The sequence below is a fragment of the Epinephelus fuscoguttatus genome, linkage group LG11 (assembly GCF_011397635.1).
Source record: "Epinephelus fuscoguttatus linkage group LG11, E.fuscoguttatus.final_Chr_v1".
In the NCBI taxonomy this organism is placed as follows: domain Eukaryota; kingdom Metazoa; phylum Chordata; class Actinopteri; order Perciformes; family Serranidae; genus Epinephelus; species Epinephelus fuscoguttatus.
This window is the reverse complement of record NC_064762.1, coordinates 18,677,416-18,704,178: the sequence shown is the minus strand read 5'-3', so window position 1 is coordinate 18,704,178 and position 26,763 is coordinate 18,677,416. Positions and strand designations below refer to the sequence as shown.

At 41.0% G+C, this 26,763-nt stretch overlaps 1 protein-coding gene across 9 annotated transcripts in view; it reads left to right on the top strand.

Moving 5' to 3' along the window:
• Window positions 1-26,763, top strand: part of syne1a (spectrin repeat containing, nuclear envelope 1a) — a 178,630-nt gene that overhangs the window by 83,095 nt on the left and 68,772 nt on the right. For 8 of the 9 annotated variants that reach the window (XM_049590339.1, XM_049590334.1, XM_049590342.1 and 5 more), the window contains 15 exons: window positions 1,422-1,599; window positions 5,137-5,319; window positions 6,407-6,550; window positions 7,890-8,045; window positions 9,005-9,169; window positions 10,260-10,432; window positions 10,628-10,781; window positions 11,883-12,026; window positions 12,447-12,611; window positions 12,816-13,133; window positions 14,603-14,758; window positions 18,495-18,665; window positions 23,869-24,195; window positions 24,657-24,809; window positions 25,128-25,295. In XM_049590339.1, the coding sequence (XP_049446296.1) occupies window positions 1,422-1,599; window positions 5,137-5,319; window positions 6,407-6,550; window positions 7,890-8,045; window positions 9,005-9,169; window positions 10,260-10,432; window positions 10,628-10,781; window positions 11,883-12,026; window positions 12,447-12,611; window positions 12,816-13,133; window positions 14,603-14,758; window positions 18,495-18,665; window positions 23,869-24,195; window positions 24,657-24,809; window positions 25,128-25,295 (2,755 nt within the window). The remainder of the gene's footprint in view (window positions 1-1,421; window positions 1,600-5,136; window positions 5,320-6,406; window positions 6,551-7,889; window positions 8,046-9,004; window positions 9,170-10,259; window positions 10,433-10,627; window positions 10,782-11,882; window positions 12,027-12,446; window positions 12,612-12,815; window positions 13,134-14,602; window positions 14,759-18,494; window positions 18,666-23,868; window positions 24,196-24,656; window positions 24,810-25,127; window positions 25,296-26,763) is intronic. The other variant, XM_049590341.1, reaches the window with a different exon arrangement.

Genomic DNA, 26,763 nt, shown 5'->3' with positions numbered 1-26,763 from the left:
AGCGCTACGGTGGCAGGTGTGGTTAACCATCTAAACCACCAGGGGTGGTGAAACAACTGACAACAAACAGTTAATTAAAGAACACAGATGACATTACATACTGAAAATAACAGTATTACAAAAGCAATACTACAAATATATTTCTTGATTCATTCATTCAATTTCCGTAACCGTAATATTAACTAACAAATTTTCATTTTAACAACTACATGTGTCAGGGTCTAGGAAAAAAGATATATGTATAAAAACACAGGGAGTGCTATCATGATACAACTAAAATGAATTTATGTTAGAGAAAATGTTTGATCTTATACTCTGATACTGATTCCACCCTCTAGGTGTAAAGAGTCTGGAGAGTGAAAGTATTAAAACTTCCTCTTTGGAGTAAGAGGGTATTAAAATTGCCTCCTAAAGACATCTAACATCTTCGATGCCAATGTATCTGAGAGAAACTACTAGGTGAACAGCCTCACTGAAATACACTGCCACTGGGTTATACTGCTGATCATTTTGGATTTGGTACAATGATTAAATATCAATATTTTTGCCTACTTATAGGGCTCCATTACTGACTGTTGACCTTAAAATGTCACTTAGTGTATTGCGGCTCATGCTCTTACTTCTCTCCTGTCTGTAGTCATTTCTTCTGCTAGAAACTTAAGCTAACACTAAAAGAGGAACTTAAAAAAAATAAAATTCTAGTTTTATTCAATATGTCTGTTAACATTCATTGAATCAGTCATTCATTTCGTTTCAGATATCTGTTATTACCAGTCTGCACTGTTGTATTGTTGCTCCAGCTATAGATTCTGAGGGATCTATTAACGACAGAAAACAAATCTCAGCATATGATAAATAAACCTACTAAAACCCACTTAAACAGCAATATCATCACCACTCATTGTGACCTCTCCCCCCTCATATTGTATCCCCGCCATATCCTTTCCATCTAACCATTTTTCTTACACCATCAATCTGTCATCCCTCGTTCTCTCCATCTTGTCACCGCTGTGAACTCTTGCCCCACTCATATGTTGCCTCTCAACCCCCTCCCACGCAGTAACCCTTACCACCATCCCCCACTCTCCCTCTTTACCCCAACGCTCATTCCTTCCACTTCACCCACTTTGCCATTTCTCCACCTGCCTGTTTCTCACTCCTGCTCATCTCCCAGGCTTCCCTTTCTCCTCCTCCTCCTCCTCCTCCTCCTCCTCCTCCTCCTCCTCCTTCACAATGTGAGGACAGCATGTATAGTATTTGAGCATCTGCACATGTATCCTTTGTTTTGATAAGCACATGGGCGGTAGACAGCAAACAGTATCTCTGGTTGTAACATCTTTCTTTCTTTGTACATCACTCGAGATGGATTTCAACCCGTGAACATGTTAAATCAGTCCTGAACTTCTCTCTTGCCCCCCCAGTCTCAGTCTTCGTGCATCCAGGGAGTGTCAAAATAAGGAGCGCTTGTTGGAGCAGAGGTTCCGTGCAGCCTTGAGAGACTTCCAGCAGTGGTTGGTCAATGCCAAAATCAGCACCGCCAAATGCTTTGATGTGCCACAGAGTGTCGCCGAGGCCTCTACAGCTCTGCAGAGGATCCAAGTAAGAGATGTCTTTTTCTCAGCTCTTATTTGAAGTGGACATGTGTTGAATCCCTACTATATTCCTAAAAACATTTGTAATATAATATTGCAGTCATGTGCAGTCCTCACAGTGGTGTTTTTGCACTGCAGTAGGGCCTCAACCAACAATAATCTTGATAATTGATGAGTTGTTTTGTCTAGAAAATGTCAGAAAATGGTCAACTGTTAATCAGTGCTTTCAAAAGCCCAAGATGACGTCCTCAAGTCTTGTTTCATCCACATCCCAAAGATATTCAGTATTCTGTCACAGCAAAGTAAAGAAACTGGGAAATATTCACATTTAAGAAGATGAAATCAGAGAATTTTGACTTTTTTTTTTTTCCTTAAAAAATTACTCAAATTGATCAAATTGGTTAGCTATTATTTCAGTGGTTGGCAACTAATCGATTCATTCATAAATCACTGCATCTCTACACTGCAAGTGGCAGATATCATTTGGAAATCATCCTTTTGTTCAGCCTATTCAGCTATTACTGATCTTTCTCTTTATTGCTGCTGGAATTATAAAGTGCATCACCTCCGGCTCACCTCCTGAGGAGTTTTCCCAGGACAGACCTACCAGACACAGAACAGCAAATACACAGATTAAATCACATTTGGTTGGGTTATTCAGGGACAGAAAGCGGTAGAGTTTATATTTATTTGACTGTCACTGAATATTACTTCCAATCCAGCCTTTTGAGCAAGACCGAAAAATTGTAATAACTTTGGTTGCAGGATAAGATAATAAAACTCATTCATACTCACGTGTCTGACTGCCATCCAGAATGGCAGTATAGTCTCACAATATTGCCCATTAACTAGCTCCAGTGAAGCAGCAATGATTTCAGAGCAAGTAGTTGTTGATAGTGGAGTTAGGGGATTGTAATTTAGTCGCTTACATAAACCAGAATTATTCAGCCTTTTAGGGAAGGAAATCTGCAATCTTCTTGTCATAAGTCTTTCTGTGTTCTTCCACCTTGCTGCCACTGCTGCATGAGAGGCTTTAAATAATCATATGTTTGGGAATGCTCTAAATCCACAGGTACAGACTAGTGCTTGCTTTAAAAAAATTATTTGCCTGGATTGGGCAGGAAAAGCAAAGATTGCTAGCACAAAGGAAATTGCTGAATGTGAAATGATGTAATAGTTGAAGAATCAATCAACTTTCAGTGGGAGAGCGCTCAAGGGGGTGTCTGTATTGACATGTCCACTGTTGAGTGTCCTCTGATGGGCTTGTTGGAGTGGCGGGACCTGCTGTAGGCTGCGTAAGCTGAAAGTGGGCACATAGCCAAGAGGGATAAGAGAAAGCTCCACAGCGGGGTCTCTGTGCCATTCTCTTCAAAAAATATCTGTTTGTCTCTCTTTCTGAGAAGTCTCTGTGTCTTTCTCTGAGAAGCTGGCAGGTGTAACAGTCTGGCAGCCTCTTTAGAGCACCCCAGGGCCCTGGCCAAGAGTCAGGTGCCTGTCGGTTAAGGTAGTCCCCACATCCCTGCACCAGACAGTTAATTACCTCTCAGACACCTGACCATGTCCATTACCACCAAGGAATTATCATTATTGCTTTGAGCTGAGCTTAAAGTCCCTCTCCAGACACGTTTTAATATACTTATACTAATAATATTATTTTGTTTAATATGTTTTTCCCACTCTGAAATGGTGCTGGAACCAGATCTATCCTTTTTTGAGAAAGTTGCTGGCTGCAAGTTTCGCTTTCTGCTTTCACCAGCGCTGCTCGCACTTGGTTGTACGCTGAAAGTGCAGTGTGCATCAGGATGGCTAGAGTTAGCGTCAGAGAAGGAAACATGAGAAGGATTCAGCTATACATGTTTGAGTCTCAGTCAGACCCATGCTGAGGTGAGAAATCTGTTGTGCACCAAAATCTGCAACTAGCAGTTGTAACAGAATGGCAGTTGTACACAGCGTCTTTGATTTATGTTGTTTGTTAGCATGTAAGTTAACTGGCAGTGGCTGACACAGAGTCAGTGGCTGTGAAACATAAAATAATCTGCTATGATTGGTTTTTGGTAGATGGTGGGAGGAAGTCTCAGGGTCCAGCGTACATCCAAAAACTCCACACTCTGACTCCACCATGTTTGCTGTCAAAACTTTCACAATGCTAATGCTAACTCTGCTCTATGTCAAGTCTGCTCAGCACCTGAGTTTATAGGTTTCTTTGCCAGTGTTGTGTCAAAGCCTGTTCCAGTTCCAGTCGTTATGTGCCTCCTATCCTGAACAGTAATTGGCTTTTATATTAGTGATGTACCTAATCTAGCTTACCCTGCATACATTTGAATCTCTGGTTTTAGGGAAATGCACAGACATCACCCTTCTCAGCAGAGGAATTTGAAACCACCTCTCTAGTGACAAACTTTGCACAGATAGAAGTCAGTATAGTCAAGGTCAGACATTTTAAGGGGCATAAACAGAAGGAAAAGTGGAGTTTGAATGGAGGGAGACTTGAAATATTAAGACGATAATTCTACACTTATAAAACACAGAACTTGATTTGACTCCAACATTTTTTATTTCGTGAGGGTAGCATACATGAAATGTAAGTTATTAATCAACAGTTCATGAAGAGGCAGTTCAAGGTGTCAAAGGAGCATTAGGTTACCCGAAGAGATAATTTTCCAAAAGCATGTCAAAGGAGGGAAATGCAGGAGTTTTTTTTGTGCGCACTTTCAGATGTGTCTAGTGTAGCCTTGAGGATGAGAGGAAACGTCATGGAGTATATAGCAGTGAAGGAGAGAGGAACACAGAGGCGTACTATGTTTTATTTATTATTGACTTGGTGAGGAATGTGGAACAATGTTTCCACATGGCTGACCTCCAGGAGGGCCAGCGTGGGAGGGGCGGGGGCATCCATTGTGTCATGGTTAATTGGTGGTATACGGTTACACTGGCAGAGGGAGAGTGATAGTAAGTGTAAAATAAAAACAATGAATGAACAGAGAAGAGAGGGAAAAAAAGACACAGAGCTAAAGAAAGACACAGACTTTCTGTGTTTGTGTGTGGTTGTACTGTACCAAATTTGTGTGAGTGTGTGTGTGTGTGTGAGAGGAGGCTGAAGCTGTGGTGTGTGTAAGTGATGTGCTGACTGCACAGATGGTGGAGTGGTCCCTGCTGCGCTACTGTCATCGACTCAGCTCTGAGAGGGAGGGGTGTGTGTGTGGGTGTGTGTACATTTTCTGTGGGTGGGTAAGGAGGAGCTATGTAAAAACCAACACAATTCAGCTTCACTGTACTATCCCTATCTGTGACTGCCTCCCTGGGTCAACCCCCATCCTCTGCCCACGCATATGGAATTAGTAATGGCTCTGTGTAATTACTGCTTTTGACAATTTAAAGTGAAATCTAGTCATTGTATTAGAAGTGGAAGACAAAAAGAAGTTGAGGATTGTGATTTAGTCCTTTTATTTTTTGCTCCTGTCACTTTCACAACCCTCCTCCCTTTGTCTGTGTGTTTGTGTTAAATAGTCACAGTCCCTTTGTCTTTGTCTGTGTATCCCCACAGGAGTTCTTGAGTGACAGGGAGCATGGCCAGTCCAGGCTGAGTACAGTAGGAGCCAGTGGGGAGCTGCTGATGGCTGTGGTGTCCAAAGACAGAGTGGAGGGAATCAAGGCCAAGGTGGTGAACGCCAGAGAAGACTGGAAGAGCCTGATGAATAACCTGCAGATGAGGGAGGATGCACTTAAGGTCAGTTAACTCTGGATCTCAGGGGGATAAATGGTTAAATAAAGGTTAAAGGAATATTACACCTGATCTTGTGTAGATCAATTACTCACCCTGTGTTCTGCTGAAATTGTGAAGAAAACTTTGTTATTCCTGCATCCCTCCACGGTGAATGAAGAATCCAAAAACTGAGAACATTCTTGACTAATTTAAATCATAGGTGTCTGTGTTAAACAACAACAAAATTATATTGAAACATCCATTTACAAACTCTTACACAACTCGTGCAGTATATTCCAGCCTCCTTTATCCAATTGTATGCTTAATGCAGCCCTTTCTAACTGGGAACTGCACTGAAAGTGAAACTAATCTAAGCTCTTTTCAAAGCCAGACTCCATTGTCATAAACAGTAATTTTACCTTCCTGGCCACAGGAGCTGCTGGTCTACCACTGCCTTGATTGGTAGTTTGGATTATTGTTTACCTTGGGTGAATCTAAACTAACCCTTCAAATCACCAAAGCCACACAACAACACAAAAAAAAAAATAACTTATGGAGGCAGCGGTAGATGAGTTGTGTGAGTTTGTAAATGGATGTTTTGATATAGATTTGCTGTTGTTAAACATGGACCCCTATGACTTCAGTTCATCAAGAATGTTCGCCTTTGTTGGATTCTTTGTTCACTGTGGAGGCATGTGAGAAAAACAGTGTTCTTCATGAATTCAACACAACACGGGCTGAGTAATTGATATGCAAAAGGTCAATTGGGGGGGAACGTTTCCCTTAACTGTATAGTATGAATGTTTAAATGAATGGGGACCACAAGATATCCTGGTATTTGCAACCAGTCTGTTTCTGTTTTTACCGCTGTCAAACTCATTATTAACACATATGGTATTTTATAGTATTGTGATAGATTTGGTTTGATTTGATTTATTGTGACTATAAAGTACTTCACAGGGTATACACATAGATATTATTTTGGATTTAATATGTATCTTAGATCTGGCGTGAGAGTATGTTAATAAATGAGTTGTGTCATTTTGCGCAGAGTGAGTTTATATAAGGACATCCACTGTTGTATTTGACCAGTTCAATGTCGCATTTCCAGAACCTGCAGTCCCAGATGACGGAGTTTGAGGCCAGTGCTGAGCCTCTGCAGGACTGGCTGAACAGCACAGAGGTCAGAGTTCAGGAGAGCAGTGCTCGGCTACACGACCTTCCAGCCAAGAAACAGGAGCTCAGCAAACTACAGGTATTGTGGAGCCCAAAGCCATGCTCCTTACACATTTACACCTGACTCTACTCTGTCTGAGGCTCTTTCACCAGCAGATTTCTTATTCCTTACAGCTGAATTTAACAGCTCTCTTTAAATTACATTACTCACATAATTATTGTGGTTATTCATTGGTACCTCTCCTAGTTTTTGTGGTGTTTTATTGCCACTCCTTAAGCAATATCTTTCCATGATATAGGATCCATTTTCTGTTTAATTGCATTATGTCATTCTGAGAGTGCGCCTTTTACATTCCTTTTCTCAGCCACATTCACTGACACCCTCTCATTTCCTCTTCTCACTCAAGTAAACCCTGCCGTTACACCATAAATTGAATATTAAGTAGATTTTCCAAGGATACTAAATAGTTGTAGCTCTCCATCAGATATGCATCCCCAAAGTCCAATCTCAAATCAGCTGGGAAAAGAGAAGGTACCTAATTACATTTGTCGAGCACCACCGGATCAAAATAGAGCAGCGTCTTGACACAATAGTCAGAGGAAAAGTCCAGAAATCTAATTAATTCTCCTTCTGTCACAGCTGAAGCGCTGCGTGGCTAAAAGGCCCTTTTCAGGATGCGATAACAGCCTCTGCCGTGTCTGGCAGAGACAAAAAAGGAAGAGAGACACAGAGCGTTAAAAAGATAAAACTGACAATAGAGAAAAAAATATATCAAGCCCATCTCAAAGCTCTGCCCTTATCGTTGTTGCTATTTTTGTATTTACTCTGTCGCCCACTGTAGCACTTCTCCTCATCGCCTTTTGTCTGGCCCTGCAAGCAATTACATTTCTTCCCCTCAGCACCTGAAGTACAATACAATACATGCCTGCTTCAGTGTCTGAACCTGTGTTGGCAAAATCCTCTTTACCTTTTCACATATATACCCCCCTCCTTGGCAGTATTTTATCAGGCTTGTCTCCTTTCCCTGTTCTGAGCTGTGGTGTCTAACCGAATAAGCACATCTCTATTTAAATACGAACATCAAGAGAAAATACTGCTGATGCTGTTTTTTTATGATGTTCTTTTCCCCTGTCTTTATCCATGTATTTTGATGTGCTCTTGTTGCTCTGTCTGTTCTTGTGACATGTTAACCCAACCCTGTATCCCTCCTCTGTGCCTCTCTTACCTCCCTTCTCTGTCATTGCTTTCATGTTTTCTGTCGTTTCATTTTCCCCTTGACTCTGGTGCTTACACACAACCATCCTCTTCAATGTGCTCTGTTTCTTCTCCCTCCCAACTGTGCTTACCCACATCCTACTGCTCCGTTACCTTTTATTTCTCCATTTCCATCTCCTCCTCCTGCTTCTTACTGGCCCAGTGTGTGTTGGAGGAGATGGCCAGTCGGGAAGCAGAGCTGGGGAGGCTCAGGGAAAGAGCTCATCGTCTCTGGGAGGGACAAGCAGCTGGCAAGGGTTTCGTCCATCGTGTGTCCCAGCTATCAGCACAGTACCTAGCACTCAGCAATTTAACCAAGGTAACACTGCCCCCACCCTGTACCCCCTCTCCTGTCCACTTACTGTATCTGTGCCTCTGTCTGAGAAATGCTGCTGCATGCTGAAATGTGCCTTGTGCGTGAACTAAAAGCTGTGGAGCCTCCTTTCCAGCTATGTTGTTTACTGTTGTTGTCTGTTATTTGCTGCGTCATGCATTCCCCAGTGGCACATCAATCACAGTGGCTGTAATCAGCTTACCTTGGATAAAAATGTTGCGCCCAAGAAAGTCTTGGTATTCACAGTAATTTACCTGAGCGCAATAATCTATCTTTCATCTCCAAAAGGTCCTTGCAGCTGCTGCCTCATCAACATGAAAAAGGCCAAGCCTGTGAGGCTTACCTTTTATCCACTGAAGCACTTCTAAAATGCCAGACCTGAAATGTGTCAGTGCTTAAGAATCTGACCTTTTTTGAAGATCTCATTAAATTGGTCACACTCTTATGATTAATTTGATACAGCGCAGAACAAAACACTCTGACCGCAAAGCACCATTCTTTTACCTCAGGACAATGAGAGTGCCCCAACGATGATGAATGAGATTTATTTACTTTGCCGGAGAGCTAGTGGAGCGCTATTTTTAGGTCTTCTTCCCTGCCAGACATGGAAACAGAAATGAAATCACTTAAAATTGCCACTTGTAGATTATTATTGTAGCCCTGCCTCTCTCCACTCTACAGTTACACAGATGTTAAAGATTTACGAGTGATGACTGCAAACAAAATGCATTGTGTTTGTGCTGTAATGTGTGGGTGGTATTGTCTCCGGGGATGCCTGTGAGGAAAAACAAGATTGTAATTTCAAATGCAAACAGAAATATATTAAGAAGCTGTTGTTGTGCACTGGAAATAATCATATTCTTAGTTTTTAGCTCAGTGCTAACCTGTTTCTCAGAGCCATTCTTGAAGAGTGTGTTTACAGTGCTGTGCTCTGATCTCTAAAGGACAAGGCCTCCAGGATTGAACGTATTGTAGGGGAACACCGCCTCTTCTCTCAGGGCCTTAAAGAGCTCCAGGATTGGGTGTGTGAAGCTCAGAGGGTCCTCAACACCTGCATCTCCACCACCACTGACAAGGGGGTGTTAGAGGACCGGATGTTACAGCTGGAAGTAAGGAGGGACAGGACGGGTGTGGGCTCTCTTAAAGGAATACACCATTATTTTCAGATAGTGGGCTGTTGGTTAATTTAAGCACCCCCAAACATATGTTTCCTTCAGGGTGTCATGTTGACATTTTCAGTGATTAAAGGAAAGTAGCATTGTCTCAGAAGTGAGAACATCGTCACTGGAAGAAAATGTTGGCATAGTATGTTTCTGCAAACCACAAACACTTTTTGATACATCTGTATGTTTCATATGTGTCATATCAATCTATCTAATGTGACATAGTTCTGATTACATGTTTATGCACTGACTTTGTCATGGGGAGGTGGAGGGGATGGTAGATGGTGTGAGACACAGACGGCTGCCAAGTTGCAACCACTGTTCAAGACCAACAAAAAACAAAACTGTTGCTCAACCCATGGACCACGTCTTTAAATAAGCCTTTCTTAAGAACTTATTAAGGCAAGCTAAACCATTGTCACTGACCCCAAACAGGAGTTTAATCTCAGATCAAATGCACACTGACGGGTTTTGAATGTTGTTGGTTTCTTGTCTTAAATGTTTGTCCTGTTGATGTTGCAAACTGAGCTGCTGTGATGCACTTCAGACTTGAGCGGACAATAAAAATGTTATTATCATCATTTCATTTAGAAATTGTGCCAGCAAAACTGGGTGTTTTAAGCCAAAACATGATCTTTTTATAGTCATAACCAAGTGCTTTTTGTGTCTAAACATAGTCACACATAAACCACAGTGTTATTGAAACATAAAGTTTCAACATATCCAAACAAATGTTACATTTCTTTGGTTTGCAGAAACATACATTGCCAACATTTATTCTGGCGATTGGGTTCAGACAATCAGGTCTTGCAGCAGGGTAACCTTAAAGGTAAATAGTCAAGTCTGGCAGTTTTGTGTCTGATTTTACCCCCAAAATTAGTCAAGTTCAGACCAGATGATGTCCTAGTCACCATGCTGGGGAGTATGACAATCTGGAAAACATGTTGTCCTTTAATGGTGTGGAAACAGAAATAAAGATATTTATTTTAGACTGAAGATAGTTGTTTTACATTTGTCCATTCACCTATGTTTGTAGGCCTTACTGGCTGCTCGTCAGGAGCGGGAGATCCAACTGAAGATGCTTCTGACTCGGGGAGAAGCAGTCCAGAGGAACACGTCAGCTGAGGGGGTCCCAGTGATTCGCAAACAGATCCAGGACCTCAAAGACTCATGGGACTCCTTGCTTTCCGCCTCCATTCAGTGTAAAAGGTTGTGATCATGAATCAATCAATCTGTCAGTTAGTTGATAAATGGGACTGGGAACTGTCTAGTTTCACTTGATTGATTTCAGTTGGTTGAAAGGTTAGCGGGACAATTAGATTTAAATGCATGTGGATGTTTTAAGTGTCTGTTTTTTGTTATGTTTGTTCCCTGTGTGTTAACATTATTATGTTGATGTAACAGCCAGCTGGAGGGCGCTTTGTCACAGTGGACCAGCTATCAGGAAGATGTGGGTCAGTTTGTGCTGTGGATGGACCGGGTTGAGGAGACACTTAGCTGCTCAGACAGACAGTATTCTGAGATGAGAGACAAGACTGCTAACCTGGGAAAGACTAAGGTATCACATCTCACTGACAACAGGTTGTCTTAAAGATACAACATGTATCATTTCCACATTAGAATGTCTAATAACGACTTTACATATGATATATATTTTGTTTAGTTGTGTACGAACATCATCTCAAATGTTCCTGTTATTAATCTGTTATTTTCTTTAAGAAACCTGCATTTTGTTGGTCACCTTTCAGTGGCGTCATTTCTCCTTTACCCTCTCTAGTTGCTATAGGAAACACTTGATGATACATCATTAAAAATCATACAGTGTCACAGAATTTTATTCAGTAATAGTAATAGAGTATTTTTTCGTTAATGGTATGTAATTTCACAGCACAGCAGAGACCTAATTTATTGATATATTCCATTATCGATTTAACTAACTACAACAAGCTAACGATTCAAGTGGCTCATGCCAGTGACCAAGCTAGTGTTTTTGTTAGTGTTTTTTTAACTATCACAAAAGAAAACAGCTGTGAAGCTAAATGAGATAAGCTAGCTAACTAATATTAGCATGCCACATGGTCCCCCTGCTGTCACTCCACACCTAGGAGTCTACTTCACTGGGAGATGAGTGGGCAGCAGCTCGGCTGTAGCAACTCAAATTTAGCCAGCGCAAGCCCCAACACTGGCGTGCCAGCAGCAGCACTGGGTCTAACCTGTGTAATGGCAGCAACAGAAAGTTTAGTGATCTAGCAGGGGGTCAGAGAGGTCCAGATCAAACCCATGGTGGCTTTGTTTGGCTTGCTGAATCAGAGTTGCCACAGGGCACTAGCTGAAGCTCCATGTGTCCATGTAAGGTAGCAAGTTAGTGTTACCTTAGTTGCTGCTATTTTCTTAGAATGAAATGACAATGTGAATTAACATGAATAAACATGACGTAATGTAATGTTAATGTTACTTAAATATATTTCCTCGTCCGTGAACCTGATTTCTGGCTGAGTCACGACAGATGAAATATTACCTTTTTTTTTTTTAAATTTAAATGCGCTACTCCTGCACCTACGCTACACTTTTCTTTTTATACACATTTATACCCCAGAGCCTCCCAGTTGAGTTAGATGTACTACACTGAGTGTGTGCATGTGCTCTTATTTCATTCCAGCTTCTCTATGAAGAAGTACTGAGTCACAGCAGTCCTCTGGAGACCATTGCCACAAAGGGGTCCAACATGGCTGAACACTACACTACCCAGCAGGAGGTGCAGCAGCTGCAGTGTAGATATAACGCCCTCAAAGAAAAGGCCAAGGTACCTAGAGAACACACAACATAGGGTTTCAGTTTTTTCTTCTGCAGCCATTTGAATAATAAATGACTTTTGAGAATATTTCTCTGAACGCCCACTACGCATTGTTTCTCAATTATATTCCCACAAATTGTTGGAGAGTGTGACCTGCATGTTGAACATTTAAGTAACACTTTTTAAATTCATTGCACGTTTCACTTTCTTTTTTACAGACTTAAAGACTTTATGTGCAGCTTCAGAATACATTACATACACCTTTGTTGCTCAGATATGATGTAAACATGTAGTTCAGACTCAAACAATTGAAGTCAGTAGTCAGGTGATAGTGTTTTTTATAACAAAATTTCACTGTCCAGTGCCCTTGTTATATGAAGTGGTTACACCCCTTGTTTCTAGTAATGTCTCCAACCTGTTGTCTTGCAGAATGCAGTTAGTAAGGCCAAAGGGCTGGTGCTGGTCCATCAGGAATATCAAAGGGGGTTACATGTGTTTGAGGACTGGCTGGAGCAGGAACAGGCCTCTTTGGCATCATTGTCCCATCCAGAGGGAAACGTGGATACACTGGAGAAGACACTGCAACAGCTACAGGTAACACTGTGTAGTGTTGTGCATAATGTAATTATCATGAGCAAGGAGTGTAACCACTGTACACTCTCATACACACAACTGACAGCAAAGCTCAAACAGAATTTTCTAGCAAAGCCTTTGACTGCCTGGATTTTGTGGTTAATGAACCACTTTAAACTCTTCAATCACACTGTGTCTTCTTCTTCACTTTTATTTCCTTTACAGCTCCTGCAGGAACGCTGCTCAAATGGCCAGTCTTTGCTCTCCTCGGTGCTGACCAGCAGAGAGAGAGTGATCCCCTGGGGTATACCTCAGATCGAAGACCGAGCGCTGGACACTGCTCAGCGGGAGTGGGGGGCCTACCAGGGCCGTCTGGAGGAGACTCAGACCCAGCTGAGCTCCACACTGACCAGACTGAGGCAGATGGGCCAAAGGTTCCTGAGTCTGGCCCAGTGGCTGGAGGAGATGGAGAAGGTGGCAAACGTCAGACGTCATCGGCGGTCAGACAGAGGCACCAAGGAGACACAGCTGAAGAAACTTAAGGTCAGAGACAGGGAAAGAGCTTTTAAGTCTATATAAGATATGGGCTCTTTAAGGGATAGTTATGGGAATTTTTAAAGTGGAGTTGTAAGAGATACTTATCCATAGTCAGTGTACAGTATTATCTGCCCTACAGTAGATGGTGGTCAGTGCGCCCCAAATTTAGAGAAGCAGAAAGGAGTACTGGTGTAACACAGAAATCTTTTACTTGGAAAAATCCCTCAAAAATCAGACTTTGTGAGTTGTTGAGTGGTTAGGGTTTAGGTGCTGGTTCACGAATTTTGACTGATCAAAGGATTCAGTGTAATACTGGCATGGAAGCTAAGCAATGTACTGCTTTGGATATCTACAAAATCTATTTTAGGAAGCTAATACACCAAAAATCTATGTTGGTTTAAGTGTACACTATATTTAGAATATTTAATCCCCTTACCTTGCTATCAGACAGCCCCTTCAGACTGTAGCCATTATCTGTGCTTTCTTCAAAGCCAGCAGTCTTCTTTGACAAAAAGTTGGAGTTGCTGGTCTACTGCTGCCTTGATCAATTTATTATTTTGTGTTATGGTGTGACTTTGGTGTTTTAAAGGGTTAGTTCGGATTCAACAAAGTCACACAATAACGCTAACTAACTAAACGATTGAGGCAGTGGTAGACCAGCAATTCCGTGTTCAGCGAGCTAAAATGAGGTGACTTGTCAGTGGGGTCTGTTGGCTTTGAAGAGAGCTGATTATATATCTCTTATTCTATCCTCTCCTGTATTATTTTCTGTATATATTATTTTCTCTATTACTGGTATGCGCATACAGTAACAAATAACTTCAGTCAACACTAACACCTGGTTGTACTGTCGACCACATAGTTACTTTAACTCAATTATTTTGCAAAACAACAATAACAAACAGCTCACATTTTCTCAACATTAATTTTAGGCCCTAAGTAGTTTAGAGCTAAATAAATCCTTCAGAAGAGCTTTAAATTAACTCTGCCAATTTACTCACTCAAAATGTAGCCAAAAATTATCCAAGCCAATAACAACCTTTTGCCATCCAAAATAAAATGAAGCATCACAGGGCCGTGCACTGAAATAAATCACTTTTCCTTCCTATGCATACACTTCATTCAAAACATGCATTTAAAGGAAAACAGCAGGGGACAGAATATTTCCCGACTGGGCCTCCTCCCTTTAGAGCACGCTTCCTGCCAGTGTCAGGATGTCAGACAGTCTTAGTATTTTCCTTCCCTGCATTTAGAGGCATATACACACACACACACACACACACACACACACAGACCCCTTGGCCCCATATCTTGTTTGAGATGTGATCTGTTATCTCTTGTTTTCCTTTTCACCCCTGTTTGCCCTTTTATTTCATTAAAAAAAAACATCATTTACATTTAAGTCATGAATATTTTTGACTGGGTTTCACCAGCATGATGCTAATTATTCATTTCCCTGTGTCCCCTCTGAACAGGGGTGTCTCGAGGCAGTGCTTGCACGGCAGGGAGAAGTCGATGGCCTCTCCTCTCTGGCACAGCAGGTTCTGGAGGAAACCTACATCAGTAGTCGTGTCAGTGTTACTGCCACCCAGCTCACAGCCCGCTACCATTCCCTGCTGCTCAACATACAGGTCAGGCGCTCTCTCCTGTTGATCGATTCATATATTATTAGTCTGTTGATGTTCACAGATGCTTCCACTTTTTAAAAACAGAACTTTTTGTCAGCAGACAAAGACTCATTTTATCTACTAAAGCACCTTATCATCATAAGGTGCAGACTATAAAGTGATTTGCCTTACGGCAAGTTAAAATGATACAAGATTCTTTTTTTTTCATTCTGATAACATTTTTGGTCCATATCTATTTTCAGAGATCATTTCACCTGCAAAAGTGTTCTCCCAAATTCAAAGTGTTTTCAAAAGTGGCTGCTGCCACAACGGTCCACAGCTGCATTGACAGTCAGGTGCTTAGGTGAACATCACTGGCAGAGGTGCAAGCTAGCTTACTGTCATGTAAATAACTACATACTGTAGCAAGGCAAAAGAAATCACTGAAACTAATAAAGATTTCTATATATTTGGACAATTTACCTGTCACTGGAAAGTTTGGTGGGAAAATGTTATTACAGGCCCAGTTATCTTAAATTAAATTAAATTAAATTAAATTGCTAGCACCGTACAACTCTGGGTATTCAGACACCAACATTGTCAGCTCCTCCATCTTGTCGTCTTACGGCTTCCACAATGACTTGATTTCCTGGAAGAAGTACAGCATGTGGAAGTCACTGTGACCTGTGTCATCAGTTCTTATAGATAACCTATATGGTATCCATGTGGAACAATACTATTTTTCAGGGTCACCATGAATCACCAGAGACCCCACGTTACGATATTATGATGATATTTGAGTCCTGATACAATATTACTGTGATTGTAAATGAGATGGGATATGCTGACCCTTGCAATAGCATTTATTACAAAATATTGCAATTTTTTTACCATTTTTCAACAGCAAATTACGTCCCCAAAAGTTTTCAGTCTGTTCATCTTACTTCAGTCATTTTTATTGCAGCAAATTGTATCTAGTGGACTGAAAAAGCTATTGATGTTATTATTCTAACCAGCTACCTAAAGTTAAATTTGTCTTTGGAATATTCATAATTTAAATAATTAATTATTAATATAATTTTCACCCACCCCTACTATTTTTATTATGACTGTATATTAGGATTTAAAAAAATGCCTCTGGTGGTCAGGAAGTCCGGACACACTACAATACTCTGATTCCTGTCCAATCACAAGATTTTCTGGAAAATTCCTACCTGTCATTATGAGTTAAGAATAGTTAAACATAAGCCTTAATGGTGCTGGGTATAGGATTAGTCCCTTTTGTGTTATACTGTTTCGATGATGGATAAAGAATATGTGAAGCTGTGTGTATTGCCGTTGGGGTCTCTGCCCACAGTGGGCTTCTCACACATGGTTATCTCTCACCATGGAATTTTCTCCAGTGAGAGTTTGGACTTTGTTTCTGTAACACCCCATTGAAGTAGCTTTGAGAGTTATGCCTGTGAGCCCAGCTTGTGTTGCTCTGTATACTCAGATCCAGCCTCTCTATTTGTCTGCTCCTCTGGGGGGGACTAAAGGAAAATCAATGGGGCTCCTCTGGTCTGGGGCTAAGGCTGTAATTAAACGCTACAGAAGGCAATCTCACACCCGGCACCAGGAGTGGAAAAGCTTTGCCTGCGCTACATTGATTTTTACACCTTCAGTAACACATCTGAGTTTTTGTGTGCGTGTGTGTCTCACCCTCACTCCCTCACTTTGTTCCTGTGTCGCCATTATACCCACGCCCCTTCCTTCCCCTACTCAAAATTGAGTCAAGCATGAATAAACTTACAGTCGTGCCACTACATACTGTACGTATGCAGACACATGACATCCCTCTCATACCAAGGATGCCTGTAATTATACTGTGTGAAGTGGGGGCCATATGGGCTTGAGGTGGGAAGCTGTTACCTCTGTCTAGTCAGAAAAGGTGTTCACTCAGCACTATCTGTTAATTGGGGCTTCTCGCCACAGGATTTGTAAGTTGAGTGAATAATGTGTCAAACCTGCAAGAAACCCTCTCCATCCTCATGGTGTTATTGACTCAAAATCTCAGTCAAGTGGATAATGCGTCAAAAAAACATAAAAGCCCTCTTCACCTTGTAGTGAAGCTACTGACATTCAGCAGATGAATGAGCAGCGGAGAAACGGATATTTTCTGTTTTGATGGTTGATCAGAGAGCTTTTGGTCCTTGGTGGCCAAAGTAAGACAGCTGAGGCACATCTCACAGCATAAAAGAAAGAGATACAGACCGTGTTTCCTGAATTTTCCCCTGACCAAACACAGTCAATCAAAGTTTACCAACAACTCTAACCTCCAAAACAAAACAGCAGCAGTTGTTCAAGTGAAGGTCATTCACCTTTTTGCTTGAACTATTAGATATAATGTGAAAAGGGTGGTGTAGCACTAATATCCAGTTAATTCCTAAGTTGAAATAAAAAAGTCAGAAAAACTTGTGCCAATATTGATACGCTTTTGAAGGTCCATTGTGTAGGATTTAGGGGGGTATATTTGCAAAGTGGAATGTGATGTTCATAACTATGTTTTGTGTAGTTTATAATCACCTGTCCTGAAACTAAGAATCGTTGTGTTTTTGTTATCTCAGAATGAGCCTTTTATATCTACATACGTAGCAGGTCATCATTCTTTGAGTTCGCCATGTTGTTTCCACAGGAGCCCAGAATGGACAAACTTAACACTGACTTTAGAAAGGGCCATTGACATTTTTGCATTTTTTTTTTGTCAGCCGCTGTTGTTCACCTACACGCTTGGCACACAGGAAAGGTTTCAGTTGGTTATGATTTGTAACCTCACTGCAAGATGCCACTTAATCCTTCACATTGGAGCTTAGTATGTCAGATATACTGTAGATATTTAGTCATGTGGTCTACAGCCACATGCAAAACCTGTCTTAATTCTTTTTTTGTTCTTTTCAAATTTTGTTAAGGTAAAGTGCTCCACAACAACAAAAGTGAAAAAAAAAAACCAACAGTAAAGTGTACAACAGTACACTTTATGGAAACTCATTAGTTCCACCTGCGTCGTTCCTACTTGGTGTACGTCTACAGACTGTAAGATCGCCCTGCCATTGTGAGGTGAACAGAAAAAAAATGCAATGTGATTTTGCTTGATTAACCACACACATTGTATTTTGAAAGACAAGCTGTTGGCCATTTAAAATTGGTCTGTCGGCCATGATTGGCCCTGGGGCTGGACTTTGGACATGCCTGATGTAGACTTTGAAAGCCTGTCTTGGCTGCCTATTTTAAAATCCCCATTGCTATGTGAAGCTAGTCCCATTATAGCCAAAGCTATCTACACAGTAACCTCCAAAGTGGCAACCTACACATAAAAATGTCTTTTAATATTTAATGTGGTGTTTTCTTTTGTGGGGACATAGCCATTTTAATTCCAGTGTTTGCATCTCCATGTGCAAATGTTTCATCTAAACAAGTTTTCTCCCAACACTATTTTGCAAGGGTACCATCACTCCTTTATGGGCTTAGCGCAGCCCAAGACAGTTGTGATCGGTTTAAAGAATTAGGAACAACCCAGAGTGTTTTTATCCCTTAATGTGAAATTATGGTGGTTTCAGCCAGACCTTTCTCCAGTGCTAGCATGGTTCAAGATACGACTGGCTATGCGAGATAAGTCAGCAGTAACTATAACTATAAAACACTTTGCACTGGTGCCATACTTTAAAAACAGTGTATATTCTCTTAAACTTAACTTCTGACTTCTCATCCTTTTATTTTTCAGGACACCATCAAGCAGCTTCAGGAGGAGCTGAAGAGCATCGAAGAGGCTGAAAACCTTTGCACGTCCTTCACGGACTGGCTCAGTTCCACTCAGGAAAGCTTCACAGCTTTAACTGACAGTTCTGAACCTCTGGACCGCGTCGCCATGGAGAGGAAGACGAAAAAAGTAGAGGTATTGATTTATTTATCTAAATCTGTACTGTACTCTTGCGGTTAGATGGTTTCACAGTCACAGTCAGTGAGGCATTATGATACAAGGTGCAGTGCCGAGCTTAATACACCTCCCTGAACAGGTTGCAATAAATCAGCCCAGACGTGGGGTATTACCATGGCAAACTGATGAGTTAGCAAGACTCCTGTTTGTAATGGAGAATTTGAGCACAAACTCATATGAGTCCAACATCTAAGCCAGCAAAAATGTCCTTGTGCAATCTTGTTTTCTGCCAAGCAACATACGGTACCTGTTAGAAACATCAAGTCTACAGATTTCTTTGGCAGCTACAGTATGCTCGACCAGTAAAATATGCATGGAGCTTCCAAAGCATTCAGTGTACCTAAAATATTTGGACTGTGCTCTATCAACTCACTGATTTCGTATAATGGCAACAGTTTGTCTTCGTGCACTTTTTGTCAAATGGGCATTGGAGAAAAGTAGCCCTGCTCCATCACACAGACTGCACTCAAAAGAAAATAACCACCATCGTTTGCTTGGCATAGTTCATATCGAGTGTGTAGAGGATTGGATGAGTACGTGTGTATCGATCGGCTCTTTATGAAGACAAAGCGGGTGCCGCTTTAGAGGAAGCGTGGTAGCAGGGAGAGACCTCCCACTGTGAAGTAGAGGATGAAGAAGCGCCGGTGTCAGGAGCCTGCTGGCACAGACACTGTAATTGATGCAGTGCCCTTATCGCTTCACATCACACACACATTCACACACACACACACACACACACACACACACACACACACACACACACACACACATTTTTCTCTTCTAACACTCGCTTCATATCACAAAACCTATCCAGAGTACTAACTAACAAGCTGCAGCAAACTCTCTTACCCATGAATCCTCTGTGATTTCACACATTTTTCCACCACCTTATGTATCACTACATCTCCTCTCTCTTTGTCCTCCTCACACACACACATCCATAAACACATTTACAGACACACACGCAGACATTTACAATACATCATCTGGTGTGGGCTTTGCAGTAATCCCTGTCTGGGATCGATGCTCTGTCTCTGCATAGGGACTGAGGACATGCTGTCACCACATGTGTCCTTCCAGCACTGCAGATAATACGCGAGTGCTCCATCACTTACTCATCCTCCCGTAGTGAGAGCTACAGGGCTTTTCAGTGAGCTGGGATGATTATGCATTGACACAAAGACCAGTAGTCAATAGCTGTGTCAAGGGCCATTAGTTGGATTTAGACTTCATTGAATTCTGAGTTATAACTGTAAAAGTATGAGTCACACAGCAGTAATGGTCCCTGTTAGCTAAAAATGTGCTGTAACTTCATTAAGACCTCAAAAATGAAAGTTTAATGTACCAAAAAAAAAGTCAAGTTTGTATGTTTTTTTTTTCTATTATAAAGCAGGTGTAGGTGCTATATAAATAATGTGAAAGTATCAAAACGCTCTGTTTATTTTAAAAATAGCACACAGTCCTTATTCAAAAACTACCTTTATATGAGTGGTCAGGACGTCAGTGAAGTTGTGATGTCACAGCTATACAATATAATGGTAGAAACTGCTACAACAGTGCCATTACAGTCATTCCCTAGCTTTAACCCTTCTAACTCCACGGGTGCGCGGGCGCTCCCACGCGACAGCGTCGGTACTTTGCAGAATATCTCAGGAACCACACAACAAAACTTAATGGGGAAAATTGCTATCATAAGCATACTCTTTGGGCGATCTATGGTGAGCTCGGGGCAATTCTAGCCTTTCGAGAAGGTTTTCAATCCAGCCGTTAAGTGCGGCGTTTTTTCCGGGAACTTCGCACGTGAATTCCACCGTGATAACTCCGTGATAAGTTCATTATTCATTACATTTTGTGATAAAAACGTGTAAATTATGTTAGCGGACCTCCATATTGAAGCTTGATGTAAACGATGATGACTTCCGGTTGGTCTCTCGACCAATGAGATGCTCCGATTTCTTCTTCTTTTGTTTTTATGACGGTGACATCCAATCCCAGCAGCCAAAGATCAGCGTTAGGTGAAATAGTTATCTTCCAGTATCGAAAACAAAGGAATAATAATCTCCCATGGCCAAAACAAAGATAAATAAACATTTACTAACAACTTTTGAACGTGGAAATGTACACAAGCTTTACACACTATATGGCATGTGCTTAGTCCGCACGTATGTTTTTTACTGCATTTACTGTGGTTTATGGTAGACAGAAGTTATTGTTATTTGTTTTATATAGAGCAAATTTCGCGGGTAATAATCTCGCGGGTCATAATTTCGCGGTGTTTGTGGTGGGAGATGAGAGAGTCGGAGAGATAGGTTAGTGAGTTTGAGAGTAGTGAGTTTTATTGATAGAGAGAGTTAGGTGCAAAAAGGTGCTTCACTGTCACAGTCTCCCATGTAGAGGATAAGGGCAAGAAGGCCACGGCTGGGAGAAAAAAGTGCATCCTCTGCAGAAAGGACAGGCAGGTCCAACAGTCCACACCCTGGAAGTGTGAGATGTGTGATGTAGCCCTCTGTCTTGTTCCAGACAGAAACTGTTTCAAGGAGTGGCACAAGTAACTGAGGAAGTGAGGGAAAAAACGAGTGGAGAAAAAATGTAAAAATGTAAATATTTTTTGTTGTGTTTGTGTTAGAATGTTGGGATCTTTTTCTCCTGATAGCCAAGGCCTGAGAGAAACATATTTGAAAATGAAAAAGCTTGTACATTGTTGATCTGTGTCTTTTTTTAATTAAATTCTGTGACATTCAATTTCCGTTTTGCTTTTTCTTTTGTTTTTATACTCATATAACTATTGATCCATTCATGTGGCATCATTTTAGCATACATATTATTATTGTCCAGGTTGTCCTGAAAAAAAAGATGTTCATTACTTGACTGTGCATGAAAGGGTTGAGATTATACATGCATTAATAGACAGAGAGGCCAGGCGGACAAAAAATAGCAATAAATGGCTTGGTTTTTTAAGGGTTAATGACGGTGCAGAGACGCCAAGATAGACCCAGAATCACTGTCCAGTTATAGCAGACTGGGCTCTTTAGGAGGGGAGCTTAGAAAGACAGGTGCTAAAATGAGGCGTTTCAGACATAGGGTGAATACAGGTGTATTCAGGCAGGCAGTATGATAAGACTAGTATTTTTTGAACATTAAAGCATGTAAACATGTTCTAATAGAAACCCCAAATGCAAGTAAGAACCTGAAAAGGAGCACAATATGGGACCTTTAAATCATAAAATTCGTTATATTTTACATTTTACCTGACTTTGTGCCAGTTCTTTCATTTTTTAGAACATATTACTTGTCATATTTTTTGTTTTATACAATAATTTCTCTGGTAAGGTGCTCCAGAAAGCATCCTCTACTTGCTTGCTCATACAAAAATTGTATAGAGGGCAAAATGCAAAAAAAATGCAAAATATAAAAAAAGTGTTTCTCCCTCTCCTAATTAATCCCTTTAATCCCACCAGTGCCTTGGTGACCACAGCCTTCCCAATTACTTGGGTTATACAGGATATACTGGCTCATGATTAAGTGGGTTATACTAATTGTGATCCATTACTTTTTGTAGGTATATGTATGAATGTTATCTTTTAGTTTTGGCCCAACCATTATAACAACATTTCTGCCTGTGCAGATACACCATAATGTCTCTGTGCTGCAGTGCATACTGTACATTTAAAGCAGAGAGACTATGACAGTAGAGCTAACTGCTGCTCACCAGGTCACCATAGTAATGTCTTACCTCTGTTACTAGATAATTTAACTGATGAACATGGTTGTCAGCGCCACAGTAAATTTATTACAGTAGATAATGGAGCTGATGCAGAATAAGAAACAGAGTCATTTACAGCGAGTGCACGAGACACTTGACATGGATAATTGGGGCTGACATGCCTCAAGACAGTTTACAGCATAAAGGGCACGCTGTGTTCAAGACCTCATGTGTAATGTTCACCAGAATGTACTGTCTACTACTGTATCAAAGCATTAGTGCTGCTCAGTGATATAAGACTAAGCAGGTTTCCAGCCTTCATCAGTGGCTAATTTCATCAAGACAGATTGTGAGACCAAGCTGTGAAAGACCACTGAATTATTATTTTGTCCTAGCTGGAACAGCTACATGCTGAAATGGACTGTGAACATTTTTTTTTTCATGTTAGAATAAATATCTTTTGTGTATTTGAATTGCTTCTCAGTCCTGGATGTAAATGCACAATTTGGAACAAATTAGATTCTGGAGTTTATGTGTGTTTATGAAATGCTAATCTTGCAAGTTTGATGCAACATGTGGACAGCCAGTAGTGTCACTAAGCAGCATACGTGATTTCAGGTGCGAGATGAGAGCAGATGTTTCAATGTAAAGTGGAGATAAATGAGTCATACGGAATATAATCTACTGCAGATGGCTATTGCCGCGGACTTCTTTGTTTTCTTTGTTTTATATAGAATTGTATGGAATTGGGATACACTGAGTGTCTCCTACCAAGGTCAGAAGACAGGGATATCGGCCTTGAGGCTGAAATGATGAACGGGCCTGGAGCTGCAAATGTGAACGTGTGCATACAGACTCAGGTCTTGTTATATTATATTATCAGCAGTAGCTGGAGGTCTGGGGTTGTTGCAGAGTGAAGCTACTCTCCACTCAAGCAATAATAGACTGATGATGAAAGCTAGATGGTGTCCCATCGAGTGGAGGTCTCTGTGTGTGTGGTGTGTTGTGGTTGCCCTGGAAACCCCCGCAGCTACTGCTGCCTGTTAAGGGTCCTTATAATTGGGTCCTCCTTTCATATTATTCGCTGTGGTTTCTCCACAACGTGACCTCCAAGTCTTCTCCACATCTCACCGTGCAGGTGTCAGCCTACCTGATGGGTTCAAAGCCTTTCAAACACACTGCCAGGCTGGTCTGGGCAGCACTGGAGGTGAAGGAGAAAGAAATCACTGATACTATGTTTGAATGTTAACCTCAAAGTCATTGAAACTATGATCGAAGGATTCCCTCAACCTAAAGGATATAGTAAATGCTACAGTTTTGGTACACCAGACCAGTGGGGCAATATTTTTCTTTAACTTGGTGTAAAATGCCCCAGTTGAAGGTCATTCAGCATAAAGTAATGGTGACACCGTAGTAGCACCAATGCTGAGTTGTATTTCTGCTCTCTCTGTCACCCAGACTCTCCAGTCTGAGCTCCAACACGGTCACAGTTTCCTGAAATCGCTGAGGGAGCGGGCAGAGCAGGCGGCGGGCTCCCTGGACGAGGCTGGAGCTGAGAGTTTGGGAGCGGAGGTAGAGGCTCGTCTTGCCCAGTTGGAGGAGCTTGCAGGTGGGCTGAGACAGGAGCACAGCTTTCTACAGCGGGCCTCACTGCTAGCTAAGGAGTTCCAGGACCGATATAAGGCTCAGGCCCAGTGGCTGGTGGAGACCAGGGCTGTGCTCAGCTCCCCTGTGGAGCCCAAGGCTGAACTGTATCAACGGAGAGCACTGCTGGCTAAACATAAGGTATAGCAGCAACTGTGTAATTTCTCAATCTTTTCTCTCTGAATGTACTGTATTTGAATTGAAAACATGAGTACAATATGTAAATTTGCACTGGCGGATGGCAGCAAGACCTTACTGAATATTATTAGCTTAATGGACCACATGAGTGTCCTTGCGTATCTTAGTCCATTATCTTTAAAACTGAATATACTTTCCATAACTGCTGATCATTTTCCAGAGTATACTATTGCTTTTTATACTGACAGATGCCTATGGTGTGCTCTGGGAAATGATTGACACTATAGCAGAAGACATTGGTAGGAAACTAGCTGAAAATGCACAGAGAACACTGGTGTCATCATTTAATATTGGACAATTTAATATTGAAGTTACTCCACATAACATACGTCCGTGCACTAAGGATGGTCCCTACATTATACTAGAGGATACTGATGATACATGTTGGCTTATTCTGTCTCTAGGCTCTGCTGCAGATGGTTCAGTCCCGTGATGGATCCATCAGGTCAGTGATGGAGAAAGGAGATGCTCTGCTAGCCTCCGTCCACTACCCCTCCATTAGAGACAAAATGAACAGAATGCAAAGGGACTACACTGAACTCTGTCATACGGCCACGGTGAGAACCTGTGCTCAGATGACACTACTTTTGAAAGGAAAAAGTAAATAATCTTTTCTTGCAGGAAACAGATGGATTTGCAGCAAGGAATACGATCCCTTAATACACCTACTGATTACATGTAACGCTTGGGTAATACAAACAAGACGGGTTTAAGAAGGATTTTTTTTTTAGTCTTTAGAATAAATCTGATATAGATAGGAGGCATGTAACTTTGCTTCAGGAAGGTGGTTGTAATGATTTGTTGCACATGCTGTTTGTAATCAGTATAATTTGATTGTGTGTGATGGCTCACATTGTGTGCATTATGTGGTCCAGGCCCATGTGGAGAATCTGGAAGGCCAGGTGAAAGAACAGGAAGCTTACCACAACGAGCTCCAGGAAGTGGAGCGCTGGCTGCTCCAGATGTCCAGCAGGATGGTGACCCCTGATCCAACTGTGGGTGGCAGCCTGGAGGCAGCCACTCAACAGCTGGCCAGACACAAGGTGACCAATCACATTTCTTGATATTTTTTTTTTTTTTTTTTTTTTTTTTTTTTTCTGGTGTTGTTCACAGAGTTTGTAGCATATGATAGAGCTCAAGCAATGAGCCTTGATTAGGGAGCAAAAATGCTCACTTTGGCAAACTTTCATCCTGAAGGACTCTCCAAATACTCAGACTTCAGCTGCTTAGCATTTGCTTAGTGGTGGGTAGAGTACTGATTAAATTAATACGAAAGTGAAAGTACAATTACTCCAATGAAAAATGATTTAAGTAAAAGTAAAATAAGTACCTGGTTAAAAAATTACTCAAAGTACAGTAATTTTCTTTTTCCTTTTAGGGTGTTAATAATTAAACTCAAATGTTATTTGAGTTAAATTATAAGCAAACTCTGGCACAAACTGGACTGTTCATAAATTTGGTGTGGCTGTTGGATTTACAGCACCACACTCTCAGAGTAGCAGAGCACTTAGCACAGAGAATGTACTTCAACTAACAGTCTGTAATTCATATAGAAATAGAACTCCCTATTTCTTGAAAAAACAGCACTCTTATTTTTGTGTAGGGCGTCAGATTGGATTTACAAACTCACCCATTGATTAATCCAGTGGTTTTCAAATGGTGTGCTGCAGCACACTGGTTTACCGTGATGCCACTCCAAGTGTGCTGTTGGGATTTTGTGAAAACCACACATTATTATTGCAATATTCAGCTGGGCCTATACAAAACATTATGACTGAATTTGTAATTGACTGTATCAGTATATTGTACACACTCATTTCCTGATAAAGAGGCAAACTCTACCTAGAACATGTGGTTAATTATAATTTAATTTAAAAAAACCTTCACAGGAACCCATTTGTTGCTGATCGCACATGGAAATTATAAGTATGTGACACATCACATTATCTTACATTATTTCCTGTATAAATATATGTGTTAATAGTGCTTTGATGTCATTTTAAAAAGTTTCAAATGAATTCTTGAATCATTTTGTTAATAAATATTTTCATGAGTTATAGTTGGTTGTCAGCTGTTATTTGATATCAGTAAATAAAAACAGACATTTATGTCACAATAAGAGTGATAACACGTTAGAAAGTCTTTTGTGGACATGTATAAATACACACATACACATACATAAATACGTTTGCCTTGAGATTTTGGCTTGAACTTTGGTGTGCCTTGGTCACAAAAAGTTTAAAAAACCACTGGATTATTCTGTAATTAATTTAAACTAATCAGTTGTACTGAAAGTATAAATGGCAAATGCAGTGAAATCAAAAGTGGGTAACGTGAAAAGTACATGACAAGTAATCACTCCTTAAAAAACAATTTTTTGCTTGTACTTGTAACTCGTTACTCCCCTGTATTTGCTGAATTATTGGATTGAAGTGCTGTCTAACTGTTGGCGTCATTAAAATGAATGAGCACCTTTTACATTTAATAAAAAGTACCTCTGTATGTTTCGGT